The sequence below is a fragment of the Coregonus clupeaformis genome, chromosome 24 (genome assembly GCF_020615455.1).
Source record: "Coregonus clupeaformis isolate EN_2021a chromosome 24, ASM2061545v1, whole genome shotgun sequence".
Classification (NCBI taxonomy): domain Eukaryota; kingdom Metazoa; phylum Chordata; class Actinopteri; order Salmoniformes; family Salmonidae; genus Coregonus; species Coregonus clupeaformis.
Window position 1 is genome coordinate 34,742,620 of NC_059215.1, and position 15,251 is coordinate 34,757,870.

A 15,251-nucleotide genomic window follows, 5' to 3' on the forward strand; every position below is an offset into this window, starting at 1 on the left:
ACGTGGTAGCTTAGGAGAATTAGGTTAAGGTTAGGAAAAGGGTTAGGCTTAGCTAAAATGCAAAAATTGTCCACCGATGCGACTCAAACATATCTAGCTATGACCAGGCCTGCCATGAGAAGTCTTGGTTTTCCTCTAATGCGATTCTGCGCATTTGAAGCCAAAGAAGTTGGTTAAGATAACATCTCATGTGGGCTACTATATGAGCTATACCAGGAAGTGACGTTGCAGGCTAGCTCAGTGCTGCCTCCTCTCATTGAATACCTCAAGTTGAAGGCCAAACTGGTTACTGCAGGCTGCCATTAGCTACTAATAACTTATTCTAAAATCAAATCAAATGTTATTTGTCACATACACGTGTTTAGCAGATGTTATTGCGGGTGTAGCGAAATGCTTTTGCTTCTAGCTCCGACAGTGCAGTAATATCTAACAAGTAAAGTAATATGGTCCTCTGTAGCTCAGCTGGTAGAGCACGGCGCTTGTAACGCCAGGGTAGTGGGTTCGATCCCCGGGACCACCCATATGTAAAAATGTATGCACACATGACTGTAAGTCGCTTTGGATAAAAGCGTCTGCTAAATGGCATATTATTTATATTATTATTAATATCTAACAATTTCACAACATATACCTAATACACACAAATCTAGTAAGGAATGGGATTTAAGAATATATACATATGGACAAGCAATGACAGAGCGTCATGGACTAAGATACAGAAGAATATTATAGAATAGAATGCAGTATATACATATGAGATGAGTAGTGCAAGATATGTAAACATTCTGTGTGTGATTTTAAAATAATTGGTTCAAGGACATACATCTGGTGTAATAGAAGCAATTATTGGTACCATGACTGTCTTTAAATTTGTATATATTTTTAACAAAGATTGACCATGAAGATTGCCTTCTTCCCATTCACTGTAATGGGGGATCCTGTTTTCTGCAAACTGCCTGCAGTACTGTGGTCGGCCTTGAACTTTGTGGCTTCAATGAGATGGGGAAGTCCTTCTCCCCTGGAATAAACGCTGAATGTTTAATTGATAATAGGACATTGATTTGTTGTTCAATCCTTTTTGCTAAATTCCAACATTAAGGACTGTGTAATTACTGTTAACATCATTTCAAACATCAATACTCTGCAGGCTGCAGAGCATCTCCAACCAAAGACTTTGTACATTTTGGAAGATTTAAAGAGCCCAACTCATGCACCTGTGTCAACTGTCATAAAGCACTGTGGCATTTTTTTATTTTATTTTAAGAAAAGGTCTAATAAAACCCTTCACCTCACCCCCAGAACGTACCCTCCAAATATACAGTACAGTACCCCCTCTCCAGTAGCCCATTGATTATACACATATCATTGTTATGCATAAAAAGGACAACTTTATACAGGTAACTGCCAAAATAATGGAAATACCTGAGTAAATAAGGGATACGAAACATATTGAAAGCAGGTGCTTCTACACAGGTGTGGTTCCTGAGTTAATTAAAGGTAGACTCAGCGATATGATGTAGATGCACAAAGTAAACAGCATAGTGAGTACATTTCTGCAACAACTAAGAGCGTTGAAGTGTGAGGCTCAACTTCTCCGCTGTTTTAGTCCCGCGGCTATTACGTTGTGAACAACATGAAGCGAATCCATGCACATGCGCAGATACTGTGTGTGACCAAAGTCCTGCATCTCTCTCATCTCAATATCTGCGGTACTGCTCGTGGCAACGTCATTTCTGAGTCTAACTTTAAGCAATTAACATCCCATCATGCTTAGGGTCATGAATAAAAATGCTGGGCAGGCCATTATTTTGGCTGCCATGCCCTGAATGGTTTGATGAGCATGAAAACGATGTAAACCATATGCCATGGCCGTCTCAGTCACCAGATCTCAACCCAATTTAACACTTAGGGAGCAGCGCCTGAGACAGCGTTTTCCACCACCATCAACAAAACACCAAATTATTGAATTATGTCGCATCCCCCCAATAGAGTTCCAGGCACTTGTAGAATCTATGCCAAGGTGCATTGAAGCTGTTCTGGCTCGTGGTGGCCCTACGCCCTATTAAGAAACTATGTTGGCGTTTCCTTTATTTTGGCAGTTACTTGTATATGCCACAGAGAAAAATAGGCTGAAATAATAATGAATTCTTACATGATTGTGGAAGTAACATATACGTTTTTGTGTGAGGGGACTTTGCCCATTCAATATAAATGAAAAGTAAAACATTGTCAGTTGCACGCCTGATTGGACACCTAACTTTTTCACTGTGTCATTCCAATACTGTGACCATTTTTGAAAAGCTGTATACAAGTATCGACAATCACTTGACTGAATCAATTGGTGAAATCTAAGGTGTATCATTGAGAGGTGAAACCTCATTCTGAATGACCGACATGATCGGACAAATGATCAATGGGGCAGAGTTTTCATCATCATTATTTATGCCTGGATAGAGGTATGGATAGAGTCTCTCAGTGAAGGTGCAGACGGTGAAAGAATAGATATGAGACCTGGCCTCCACATCATAAAAGGAGACCTCCCCCTCCTCATAATCCACAAACACCCCCACCTTCTGAGGCTCCTCTGTCAGAGAGAGGGGGACACTGGGCCCAGCATGAGCCATGTACTCATCCCCATTCATCAGCCCCACAGTCCAGTATCCATTCACAGGACTGGGGCATACATTCCCCTTCCTGTTGATGGACTCTCTGGCCACTCCCAAAGCCCACCTAGACTTCCCCTCCACCTGCACCTCAAAGTAAAATCTCCCAGAGGAGAAGCCTTCGTTTCCTAGTACACAGGGTACAGGATCAAACCTCTTTGGGTTGTCAAGGAAGAGCTTTTGTCTGTGTCCTAGCTTCACCTGTTTCCCATCCTCAGACAGGATGAGTTTGGGATTTGCCGTATCAGGGTCCAGAGTCACATCCACAGCTGACCGCTGCATTCTCTCCAGCTCAGTCTCACATAACTTCTCCATCTCTTCAGAAAGTGTCTCCTCCAGTTGAGACACAGCTCTCCTAAGGGTCCCGACCCACAAACCCGTGTGAACCCTGATCTCAGACCAGTCCTTGGTGCGTAGAAGGGTGCAGAGCGATGGGGAGCTCTGGAGGAGGTGGAGATGGTCCTTGGTGTTTGACAGCTTCTGCAGCTCAGTGCGTCGCCTTTGTAGTGCAGTGATTTCCTGCTCCAGCTCTTTGATGAGCCCTTCGGCATGCCTCTCTGCTGCTTGCTGTTTCTCCTCAATCACCTCAATGAACTCAGCCTGGCTTTTCTCAATAGCGCACACCAGAGTAGTGAAGACCTGCATGCTATCTTCAATCTCTCTCTCTGCGCCCCTCTTCCTGAGTGCTATTGAGAGTTCGATCTGCTTCACCTTCCTCATTCTCTCCTTGATCATCTTCTGCACTTTGCCCTTAGTTTTCCCCAGCAGACTCTTCCTCACTCCACTCTCTTCCTCTATGGGGACCGTCTTGTGGAACTTGTGGTCTGTCTCAGTGCAGAACTGACACACACAGGTCTGGTCGCTCCTACAGAACAACTCCAGGGGTCGTTGATGCTTCTCACACACCCTGTCATCCAGGTTCTCCACAGGGTCAATTAGCTTGTGTTTCTTGAAGGAAGCAACTCTCTGATGAGGCTCCAGGTGAGTCTCACAGTAAGAGGCCAGACACACCAGGCACGACTTCAAGGCCATGAGCTTCCTCCCAGTGCAGACATCACAGGCCACTTCTCCAGGCTCGGCAGGGCACTGTTCGAGTGTGCTGTCAGCTGGAGTTAGCTTCCGGACGTGGGCGGCCATTTCAGAAATAAAAGTATTGACACTGAGATCTGGTCTCCGTTCAAAAGCTTTTTTACACATTGGACACTTGCATAGGCCCGTAGTGTTCCAGTACACTCCGATACAGGCCATGCAGAAGTTGTGTCCACATGGGATGGAGACTGGATCAGTGAACACATCTAGACAGATAGAGCACTTGAACTGCTCTTCAGACAGGAGACTGTTGGAGGAAGCCATAGCTGGAAAGAGGCCAAAAAAACATGTTATTATTTTCATGTGTCAATAAATATCAGCCAGTGGAGGCTCCTCAGAGGAGGAAGGGGAGGACCATCCTCCTCAGTGAATTTCATAAAAATAAAAATAGTGAAACATTTTAAAAAGAAGTTATCCTTTTTAACTATAGTAAATATATTCACGTCACAAAATAATTGACTAAACACACTGTTTTGCAATGAAGGTCTACAGTAGCCTCAACAGCACTCTGTATGGTAGCACCATGGTGAAGTCGGAGAACAGCTAGCTTCCGTCCACTTCTGGGTACATTGACTTCAATACAAAACCTAGGAGACTCATGGTTCTCACCCCCTTCCATAGACCTATCAGAGCTCTTGCAGCATGAACTGACATGTTGTCCCCCAATCAAAAGATCAGAGAATGTATCTAGTACTGAAAGCATGAGCTACAGCTAGCTAGCACTGCAGTGCATAACATGTGGTGAGTAGTTGACTCGAACAGAGAGAAAGACAATAGTTGAACAGTTTTGAACAAATTAATTTATTCAAAAATGAAGGAGAAGCAAGGAAGACAGAGATCACAATATTCCATCATTTTTTCCCACTTTCACTTACTTAGCTAGCTAATGCAGCTAGCTAGTTTAGCCTACTCAAACACCCGGCTCAAACAGAGGGATGCTATGCTGGGTAGTTGGATATGACTATCTAACACTGGAACTCTTCCAAGTTAAGGTAAACTTTTGGTTTTAATAATTTATTGCCACTGGGGCCCGCCGGTGTAACTGCTAAACTGCTTACTGACTGTACACTGTACTGCATGATTGTAGCGGGTTTACTAATGCGTTAGTTCTATTAGCTATGTTGACTATGACGTTACTTTAGCTAATATGGTGACAATGATGTAGGCTGTGTGTAGCGGTTAGCGCTTATGATATGCAGTGGTGTAAAGTACTTAAGTAAAAATATTTTTACTTTTACTTCACTACAAAATGATGTACTTTTTACTCCATACATTTTCCCTGACACCCAAAAGTACTAATTACATTTTGAATGCTTAGCAGGACAGGAACTTGGTCTAATTAACACACTTGGTTATCCCTACTGCCTCTGATCTGTTGGACTCACTAAACACATGCTTCATTTATAAATTGTCAGAGTGTTGGAGTGTGCCCCTGGCTATCTGTAAATAAATAACAAACTAGACAATGTGGTCGTCTGCTTTGCTTAATATAAGGAATTTCAAATTACTTATACTTGTACTTTTTATACTTAAGTATATTTTAAACCAAATACTTTTAGTCAAGTAGTATTTTACTGGGTGACTTTAGTCATTTTCTATGATGGTATCTTTACTTTTACTCTAGTATGACAATTGGGTACTTTTTCCACCACAGATGATATGAAGGTTTGTCTTGGAAAGGTCACAGACAGCTGATGTGTTGTGCATTGAAGTCCACACGGGAAGGGAAAAGGTGAGGAGGAGAGCGTGTAGATGCGAGAAGTAATACAACAAGCTATTAGTATGTGGCTGCTATGAAAGTGAACTGTGTTTACGTGTGATCAGGGGTGTATTCATTCTGCCAATTCTGTTGAAAAACGTTTCTTAACCGGAAGCAAACTGAACGAAAACGGGGATAAACATACCTGAATTTGTCCAATTGAAACTCTCGTTTGCAACTGTTGGACTAATAATTGCACACTAGATCTGCTAGATGCAGGCAAGAGTGTGCAAGGCGGTATTGAATGTGTCACTGTCTGTCAAATTTTTCTCTCGATCTGTGTGCACCTAACTTACGTTGTAAACTTTCATTCATTCATAGGCTGGGTATCGGGAAAATTCGAGTATCATGTGGTAGCCTAAACCTATCAATGTTACATAGAACTGGGTGAATGGAATATGGATGACAGTCATCCAATATGCTGTTATAGAAATAAGGCCATGCTCATAAATATATATAAAAAAATATATATCCTCCCTAATCTTAAACGGCGCCGACTGCCACTAATATCAGCCCATGTAGTAACATCAAACTATACTTTTCTAACCATTCTTTAACATATCATATCATGAGAGTCAAACGCAGACAGTATAATAATTAGGGCTGTCATTTCTTTAGTGTCTAATCTTGTCCAGGCAAAGCTCTTTCTTTTTCTACTCACCTCAGTGTGCAGTATGTTGTTGACTCTGTTCGTTCGCCTCTTCAGATCAGAAAAAAAGGATATACAGTGACTGGGGATTTGGTACAGCTATGTGGAAATACTCTAAGTGTGAAGGATTGATCCTGTTGAAAAGATAAAATCAGCTTTCCACCTAAGTTTCACTTCAGCAAAATGACGTTATAAACCCCTCCCTTCCCCCTAGTGTTTACTATATGACTAACTTCTGCTCTTAAAGGAATACTGCTTTAAATAAGGTGTTACATGTTTTTGACTATTACCAAGTCAATTTAGTCAATGTGTAAGTAAAATGTTACTACACAGATGCCAACTGATAAGGTTTCAGTGTTCAAGAGTGTTGTATAAACGTATTGTCAATGTGCCAACATTGTAACTGTAGATGCTTCTAGGCAAGATTGAACACTCAAATGACATGAGACTCAAAAGCTACTGCTAATGCTCATGTTCTGTGTTAGAAAAAGTCCCCTGCCCATAGAAATAGACAGTAGATTTTGGAAGGTACATATACAGTTCTTGACATGGACTATCCCTTGACTGACACTCTCCTGGGTGAGAAATGGTGCACAGTGTGTAATTTAGTAATGTTTAATGGACAAGCCCTCTCCTGTTTTCTCTCTGACTGGTGTTGGAACACTGCCAGGATAGAAGAGGAGGTAGGATGTCCTAAGAGAGAGAGCACACGAGAGAGAGAGAGAGAGAGAGAGAGAGAGAGAGAGAGAGAGAGAGAGAGAGAGAGAGAGAGAGAGAGAGAGAGAGAGAGAGAGAGAGAGAGAGAGAGAGAGAGAGAGAGAGAGAGAGAGAGAGAGAGAGAGAGAGAGAATACCCACTTCCAGGCATTGGTCCTTCACACATACATTACAAATAAGACCGTAGACCAAACCTAACATTTACTTCAGCTCCTAGAAGAAGATGGCAAACAAGACAAAGTATACACTAAGCGCCTTCTCTGCATTTCGAGATGGGAGCGAAAAACCTTGCAGGAGGGCAAGATTCGACTGAAGTCAGCACATGCCAGTTTTATAAATCAGCTGGCCTGGAAGTAAAACAAGACTTAAGAGATTAAATGAGGTGGACGGTATAAATGATGCATCAGGGGGAGCACACAAATGGGATAGAAGCAGAGCTGCAGTTGCTTTACTAGCTCCCATTTTGAGAGGGTGGATACCGTGTATACATTCACAGGTGCCTCGAGATGCCATCTTGCTAGGAGGCCCACTGCATTTTCACTATGGGCTTTCGGCTTCCACAGCGGTCATGTGATTAGAATTCAACAGCCTATTTAACCTGCCATTGTGGGGTATGTGGGTTGCCTTTGACTCAAGCACGATGCGCTAACAGCATAGATCCTGTCTAAAAGAGAATTTGATTGGAGGCATTGGTAACATATCGCATGCCTATAGGCTACATCCTTATCATATAAAGATGACAGCTTACTACATGGTAGTATGTAGTAAGGCGTTGTCTAGGTTAGATGATGATCTACTAGTCTACTACACATTAGCAGCTCGTTTCAATGATGACCTCCAAAAGCTACCCAGGGTCAAATGAGTGGCTTTGTGTGGCTGTTACAGTATCCATTTAATTAATGGTTGATGACAATCCCAACAGGCAAGGCGCAGTTAGGCTACTGTAAATGTATTTTGACTCAAGGCATATTTTGGGGTATTCAATCACTGAGATTTGTACACAGATTTCCTAGCTTTATTCCAATTTCAGCATGTAGGCCTACTACACAACAAAGCTGGCTCTTCATAGCTTAGGTCTACAAACAAATTAAGCAGTTAAGGTGCAGAGCAATTTTATGCCATTAAGGTGCAGAGCAATTTTATGCCATTAAGGTGCAGAGAAATTTCATGCCATTACAATCGCTTATTAGGCCTGTACAATGTATCAGATTTTAACTAAAGCCTCAGCAGTGAAGTCCCTGGGTGCTGGACGCCCTCATAACTACACTGATCAATTTGAATGACTCAGAGACAATGACTTGCTTGCACGTTAGTCTAATACATTTGGCAATATACTTTTTCGGTTGATATTGTTGTCATGCATTTTTCCTGATACAGTGCTGCTTAGTATCGAAGTGCGTGTGTGTGTTGGCCCACCGGACTATACAGGCCATGCATGACTGCAACGTCAATTAGTGAAAGTACCGAAGCCGCACGGGAGCTGTCCATCTGGCAAAGGTGCTTAAATGGAAAAGGATCGCCGAGGGGGGGGTGGGTGATGGTTTACTAAAGGTTTGGCACAAAGTTGGCAAATAGGCCTACTATGCATGTGAATGATTGTATGGACGTTAAGCAGGGGGTGGGTTAGCCTAAATATTGTTTCCCTATGCAGATAAGAGCTGTGGTAGTGCTGATTCACACTAGGCTACTCCTGCTCAACCCTTTTTTATCTGCAGAAAACGCATCACTGAAGAACAATGGCTACAAGTCTAACTTCACACCCCAAATAGCTACGCATGATATGTTTACGCCAACCTATAGCACTACATTCAGGGCCACATAATATTAATCATGCTTGTCTAGCCCCTATGCTGAGTTCCATATCCAAGTGGCTTGGTATACTTACACATAAGCGTGGTAAATAAACGCCCATCCCCGGGGTCTTTCAAGTGCATTATATAGAAAATTCTGTAGTTTCCTATAGCTGGGGTTTTTCTTCGGCGTTCTCCCACCTCTTACTGCACTGGATCTCCGTCTGCATAGGATACTGGTCCGCTTTGTGCTTTCCGAGCCCGCAATCAGCTGCGCCCCGTCCCTGCTTGATTCTGGAGCCCCGGGGTCCAATCCTACAAAGCCGACTTTGTGCTTCTTCTCTCCGGCTTGAGTTGGGTAAACCCCACCGTTAACATTTTTCTGCACCATTCTAAAGTCGAGGTGACTCAAACGGAGAGTTTTCAATCTCGTTGCGGGGAGGCATCACTGGTGAGGGTTGTGTGTGCTCGTAAGTGCAGTCAGTGTCCCTCAGGAATAGCAATTGCAATGTTCATGCGATTGCGAATCTGCAATGTGTAGCATATACTGTATAGGCTTCTCTCTTAGCTCCTTCCGGCCATCTGACAAGCCTGGATAGGGGGCAATGCGCTTTAAAAATGTTACAATCTATACACGTAGGCCTAAGCAAAATTATGTAAAAAAATATACTGAACAAAAATAAACGCAACACAGTGTGTTGGTCCCATGTTTCATGAGCTGAAATAAAAGATCCCCGAAATTTTCCATACACACAAAAAGCTTATTTCTCTCAAATTGTGTGCACAAATTTGTTTACATCCCTGTTAGTTAGCATTTCTCCTTTGCCAAGATAATCCATCCACCGTTCATATTTTTGTTCAGTATAAAATGGTGATGTCAAATAGGCTGGCAAGCAAAACTTATCTACAGTAGCCTAATACCAATACCATTCATGTTTAAATTACAATACCATAATGGTTCATTCTCATTAGAGAGATGGCAAATGGATGGTTTAGGATGACCTTAGAACTTGCTAAATTAAAGTCTAAGTTGTAAACAAGATTCCTGTATGCAAGTGCAGAGGCCCCAGTTGACTATTAATACAGTACAATCTAAAATGAACTTCTCCATCCAAGATTCACTCCAATATCCCTCTTTGCCATCACTCAAGTATTGCTCCTCAGTCCTCACTCCCTTCAAGTTATGACAAGGGAGAGCATAGCCTCAGGCTTTCATTATATCTTGCACACAGATAATACAATATTTATAACCTATGAGTCCAGTCTTCCTTAGTCAAGATAATGGACACTTAAACCTAATCATCCTGTATGTTGCATCCATATCATGTTCACGGTTAGGATTGGGCGTAAAGGATACATGCTACAGCAATAAGGCCCCCTCCCTGAATATCTTATTAAGTTAAGGCTTGGAGGGCCCCCGTAAGGAAGACTGGAAGCCCTCTAGAGACAGGGCTAATGGTAGAGGTGGTGATAGGGGCAGTTGGACAGAGCACTTAGACTTTCCTCAGATAGAAAATGGCTGTGTGATGCTGTAAAATCAATGTACAAAGCAACCCAACATGGCATCTGTGTTTCCATTTCGCTTCATTCAAGACATGAGGACTGACATGATTGATCCAAAACAGAATCTTACACATAGGCAAGAGTGAAGATGTGATGGTGTCTGTGTTCTCTCTCTCTCTCTCTGTGTGTGTGTGTGTGTGTGTGTTTTTCCATCATCATCATCATCATCATCACCAGGGTGAGAACACAGAGTAAGAATTGGAACACAAGCAACCACAACCACCATGGTGCACCCACTACAAAACTCCACCTAACCCTGGCCTGTAAACCAATGATGGACCTTTACTCACACAACTGGTTTAAATGCAGTAAGTGGTGGACTCCATGATTATGGAGCCTGAAGGTGTTCTTGGGAGGGTCCCCTGAGAAAAAAGTCAGCTTAACAGAAATGTGGGTCACAATTTGGGGTAACACTTCTTTTTACAGTATCAATGTATTTACCTGGTATTAAGAAAATGTGTGTGTACCTCAATACTTACTCCTTAGAATTCAACAATGTTTTGTGAATAGCATTTTATTTTACTAGCTTGTTAAAGTTCAATTTACAAATGGTACTTTTAGAATGAAATATTCAAAAACGTATTTGTACAATTATTTTCAGGCAACATAAAATTGCAAATAAAGTATGTACAGCGATGAGAAATTAAAACATGTAAATGTTACCAGTGACGTCTTTTTCCCTGTACATACCGACATACAGGATTCATAAGCTAATGACTGACATTGGAGTAAAGCAAGATGGACAAACTCTTATTAATACTGTAATCTGTCCAAGAGTAAAGACAGCTGCACAGATTGCTTTACAAGGCTTTACATTTCTATCAATGGGCGAACTGGTAAGAGTGCAACAATTTATCAATTGATCACTTAATGACAGCTATGCCAACATCAGAGGCTGTAAAGAGAATTTAAACCGAGCTGTGTTCATCAGGGCATGCAACGGACAACGTTTTAAAAAAATGTTTTGCAACAGAAAACAAAAGTAAGTGTTTCTAATTGGCCAAGTCCAGGTAGTCCCTTCCTGTTTTACTCAGCCAAATGAACACGACCCTCCTCAACTGGGACCTGACAAGAGCTTCTAAATAAATAACAAGGGCTGAGCGACTAGTCAGAGTGCAGCATCTCGACACAGATCCAAACCAAGCTGAAACGAAAGTGGAGTCATTTTAACGGTCAACAACAACGTCAGTGTGGATATACTCGACCCCAAAATCCGTCCCTGTCCAAATGTACAATATGAATACCCAAAAAAGTTTAAAAGTTTTACATACTATATTATCTTGATAAAAATAATCAAATTTAAATTATAGCATTAACTCTGCTGCCAAAGGCATAGATATAGACCTATATATCCTATTTTCTCTGACAGACATTGGTTACAGTAAGTATGTACAAGAAATATAACATCTTCAATAAAATAATGCTACTGTTTATCAAGAGATAACTTCACTGATCCCTCTGTTGTTGTCATTCTCGGACGGTTTACAGTACTTTGTGCTAAAACTTCAGAGTGATTGGATGAATCCTTGTGCTATTTTAAATATCGAAACATTAAGATCAATCGCAAAGAAGTCACCGCAAAACATCGGTTTTGTGAGTTGGCTGGGTCAACAGGAGGCAATCTCACACTTTTAATATTATCGAATATATATTAATACTTTAAAAGGCTTTAAAAATTCCAACCTGTTGACTCGGGATGGAGAATGGCAAACACAAATGGCTCTGAGATTAGATCAAGTTAGCTCACCTTCCTATTTCTCTTTAACAACACTCCCTGCATTTTAACACTTGTCGACAGATCAAACTCCAGAGGAAATGACAAAGACAAAATCAAAACATAAAAAAATAGATAAGGAGTTCTTAAAAAAAACAACATGGCATGCCATTGGTCCATTAAATACTGCATGATGCGTAGGCTGGAATGCTTTCAATTCTTGAATACCTGATATTATTGAGTAATACAATAAATAACTATGCTTCATAGCGCAGTAATACAGTACTCACACTAGCCTACAGTAATTGCACATTCGCCGCATGCAAGGGGGGCTAAGGCAAAGGGCAGCCCATACCATCCATCCATCTTTCCATCCATCCCTCACCTCCATCACTTAATTTAACCCTTCTCTCCTCCTTGATGCAGTGTCTCCTGTTCCTAACTGCAATACCAGACACGCTGTCTGACGGAGATACCACACACTGGCGTTGCAGTCCAAGGCAAAGTGAATAAAGAAGAAGAATGTCTGCTACAGGTGGTTTTGCGTTAATCCAGTTAATAATAGCCTGGTGTGAGCATTGTCGTGGTGGTGGACATCTATTTGTTAGGCCATGTCTTGTCTGATGTCACCATCCCCACACTCCTCTCTAGGTTCCCAACAACGGGTAACCAGGTCAGTGGCGGGTTGCCAGGTCAGTGACAGCAGTCTCATGTCACAGAGGGGTTAGTTTGGGGGGAGAGGGGTACTATACAGGACACCACGGACCCTGATGTGTCTGTGATGGAATGTTCCATTTGGGGCAAGGGGGGGGGGTACCACACAAGGGATTGGCCTTATGTCTATTACTCCTGGTTGGGGGAGCAGAGCAGAGTGCTCCCTGTTCTCTCTCCTCCCCCATTCTACCTTACCCATTGATCTCTAGTCACCGAGGCTTCAGTTTATCGCTAATTCCTCTACTAGGAATAAAGACACAGCACCCCTTTCTCTTATAGATCTCCGTCTTGGGGTGGCAGACATAACTTGAAGAGCCTGCGGGAAGGAGGAAAAATAAGAAATGATTTTAATATATGGTCTTAAAATAAAATAAATTAATAAAAAGATCTGGTCTTAGTGTAGCCTGCTTCCAGATCTGTTTGTGCTGTCGAATCCGACAGCACAAACAGATCTGGAACCTGGTTAGTACTTTCAAACTACTTTGTAAATAAGAGTGAACTGATTCCTATTATCTGTACCTTGGGGCTGCGGGTGGCATCTGGTCCATCACTTTGAGGTTTTTAGCCGAGATCTCTACCCTGGTGCCCTATCAGAGAGGGTTAGATAATGTTTACATATTTAGACTGAGGACAAGTGCCCACTAATGTACCCAAATCATCTATCTGCTCAGACAGTGTTCCTAAAGTTGTATTTCTACTTAATGCCTTTAGGTTAAGAGCGACCCACACTTATTGGTGAGAAACTACTATGTGCAAACTAAATGTACCTGTTCCACTGCATCGTTGTCCTGATGTATGTAGTGAATGTTTTAGAATTGAGTTCAAAACCAAGGTTATAAGTATAGTTTGTCACTACAGTACTGCTTCGTAAGGCTATGGTATACAGTAGGTGGAAGTTGCCTCCTTTCATATTCAGTTTACATTAAAGATTAGCAAGGGGACAGAGAGAGATCTGGGTTGTCATTATTAGGCACCAAACGGAAGAAAACGGACTGAAACAGGGAGGGACTATAAGAAAACATGTTCTATAAGAAACATGTTCGGTTTCCATTGCAAAACATTTTGTTACGGTTTGCCCTAATGAATACGACCCAGGTCCGAGATCTGTTGCTAAAGGTGTAAAGCGGTGAAGGGTGTGGTTAGAGCACCTGTTTGCGCATGATGTCCATGGTCTGCATGATGCAGCGGGGCATGAGGCCGTGGTTCCGCGCCAGGATCATAGCCTGCTCCAGGGTCACGCTCAGGGTGCACCTACTCAATACAAAGGTCAGAGGTTAGGAGGTCAAAGGTGATTTGACTATGTTATGAGAGTACAGTGTTATGTAAAGGCTGCTGTGTGGTGGCTAATATGAGAAGGGGTTGAAAATACACAGTTTTAAAGTGGGTAAGGCATACATTGCATTATGCATGTCTAAGCACTACACCTGACATAGCAATACATAGTGAGTGTTTGCTCAAGCTGACACAAACTGTCAGCACTATTGCATCACTTTCAAGGTCATACGACTGACCTTTGCATGCCGGTGGCACACATAGTAATGTGGCAGGCACCCAGGCGGTTGCACAGCTCCGAGGACACACACAGCAAGCTGACGCCCGACGGGTGGCCCGCTACGTTGGGACGCACGTTCAGGTACGTGTGCATCAGGCGACACAGGTCGTCCAGGGTGTTGAGGGGTCGTAGGAGCTGGGAGGGGGGAGAAGGGGGACAAGACAGGGGTTTAGGGGTTAACATCTTAAAGGTGAACTCCAACTTTCCTTTCCGGTCAAAAGTACTGCCCCTGAGCTTGTTTGTAAACAGAGAGTCATTTTGATTTCTGTTTACCTGGTCTATCTTCATAGCCGTGGTGTTAGAGTCAGTGGGTAGATTTGACTTCTCCAGGTAAAAAGCCCTGTTAGAACACAATGGGTTATCATTCAATATGAACGCTATTGACCAATTAATTGACATGTTGATATTCTATTTACTCTATTTAGCCAAACTAATCAGCATAGGAATAAACTGTGTGGGTATTACAATACAGTGGTGGGTAGTTCAATACAGTGGTGGGTAGTTCAATACATACTACTATATATCAGGTGTGTAGGTGTCTACCTGGGTTTTCAGTAGTAGGCTTTGACTATGTAAGTGGGTAGTATAATGGATATGACTGTGTATAAAGTGTGTACATTGCTACCTGAGTTTTCGGTAGTAGGCTTTAACCCTCTCCAGTGAGACGGCGTTGGTGCGCTGCTGGAACTCCTCCATGGACACACAGTCCTGTTGGGACACTCCCTCTGGCCTCTCCAGGGCTGACCCAGGGACAGAGATAACACATTAACAATACAGTACACACACACACACAAACCTGCTGAGCACAGGTCATAGAATGTATGTGGGACAATTAACTACACTGTGACCTACACATTGCTAATACTTATCTTAAAGTGACAGCTCTACTAACGTCTGTCTCTGTGAATCTGTATTTAATTCAACAACTGTATTCCATAGAAGCAGCCTGTAGGTGGCGGTAACAGCCAGTTTATTCCTATTTCTCTGGGTCTCTGACTGCAGTACAGTGTTATATTACATCACAGGCTTCTTCTTTGAAGCG

At 42.3% G+C, this 15,251-nt stretch overlaps 3 protein-coding genes across 10 annotated transcripts in view; all 3 read right to left on the minus strand.

Annotated features, from left to right (window-relative positions):
* The window catches only part of LOC121538248 (potassium voltage-gated channel subfamily KQT member 2), a 54,723-nt gene extending 45,485 nt beyond the window's left edge, over positions 1–9,238 (minus strand). For all 7 annotated transcript variants that reach the window (XM_041846099.2, XM_041846097.2, XM_041846098.2 and 4 more), the window contains exon 1: positions 8,762–9,238. In XM_041846099.2, coding sequence (XP_041702033.2) covers positions 8,762–9,057 — 296 coding nt within the window. In that variant the 5' untranslated portion in view covers positions 9,058–9,238. The remainder of the gene's footprint in view (positions 1–8,761) is intronic.
* LOC121538250 (E3 ubiquitin-protein ligase TRIM39-like) lies at positions 1,890–8,822 on the minus strand. Of its 2 annotated transcripts, none has more exons than XM_041846102.2 (2): positions 8,762–8,822; positions 1,890–4,018 (listed from the first exon to the last, which is right to left on the minus strand). In XM_041846102.2, exons 1-2 carry the CDS (start codon positions 8,808–8,810, stop codon positions 2,349–2,351), a joined length of 1,719 nt encoding a protein of 572 aa, XP_041702036.1. In that variant the 5' UTR covers positions 8,811–8,822; the 3' UTR covers positions 1,890–2,348. The 2 variants fall into 2 exon arrangements, with proteins under 2 accessions (XP_041702036.1, XP_041702038.1); XM_041846104.2 differs by lacking the exon at positions 8,762–8,822 and adding an exon at positions 6,173–6,452.
* Positions 9,239–10,744: 1,506 nt separating the features above from the next.
* LOC121538247 (phosphatidylinositol 3,4,5-trisphosphate-dependent Rac exchanger 1 protein) overlaps positions 10,745–15,251 on the minus strand; it is a 119,835-nt gene continuing 115,328 nt past the window's right edge. The window contains exons 35-40 of the mRNA XM_041846094.2: positions 14,835–14,949; positions 14,483–14,549; positions 14,169–14,344; positions 13,806–13,908; positions 13,177–13,244; positions 10,745–12,973 (exon numbers count right to left, since the gene is read on the minus strand). Of these exons, the coding sequence (XP_041702028.1) occupies positions 12,931–12,973; positions 13,177–13,244; positions 13,806–13,908; positions 14,169–14,344; positions 14,483–14,549; positions 14,835–14,949 (572 nt within the window). The 3' untranslated portion in view covers positions 10,745–12,930. The remainder of the gene's footprint in view (positions 12,974–13,176; positions 13,245–13,805; positions 13,909–14,168; positions 14,345–14,482; positions 14,550–14,834; positions 14,950–15,251) is intronic.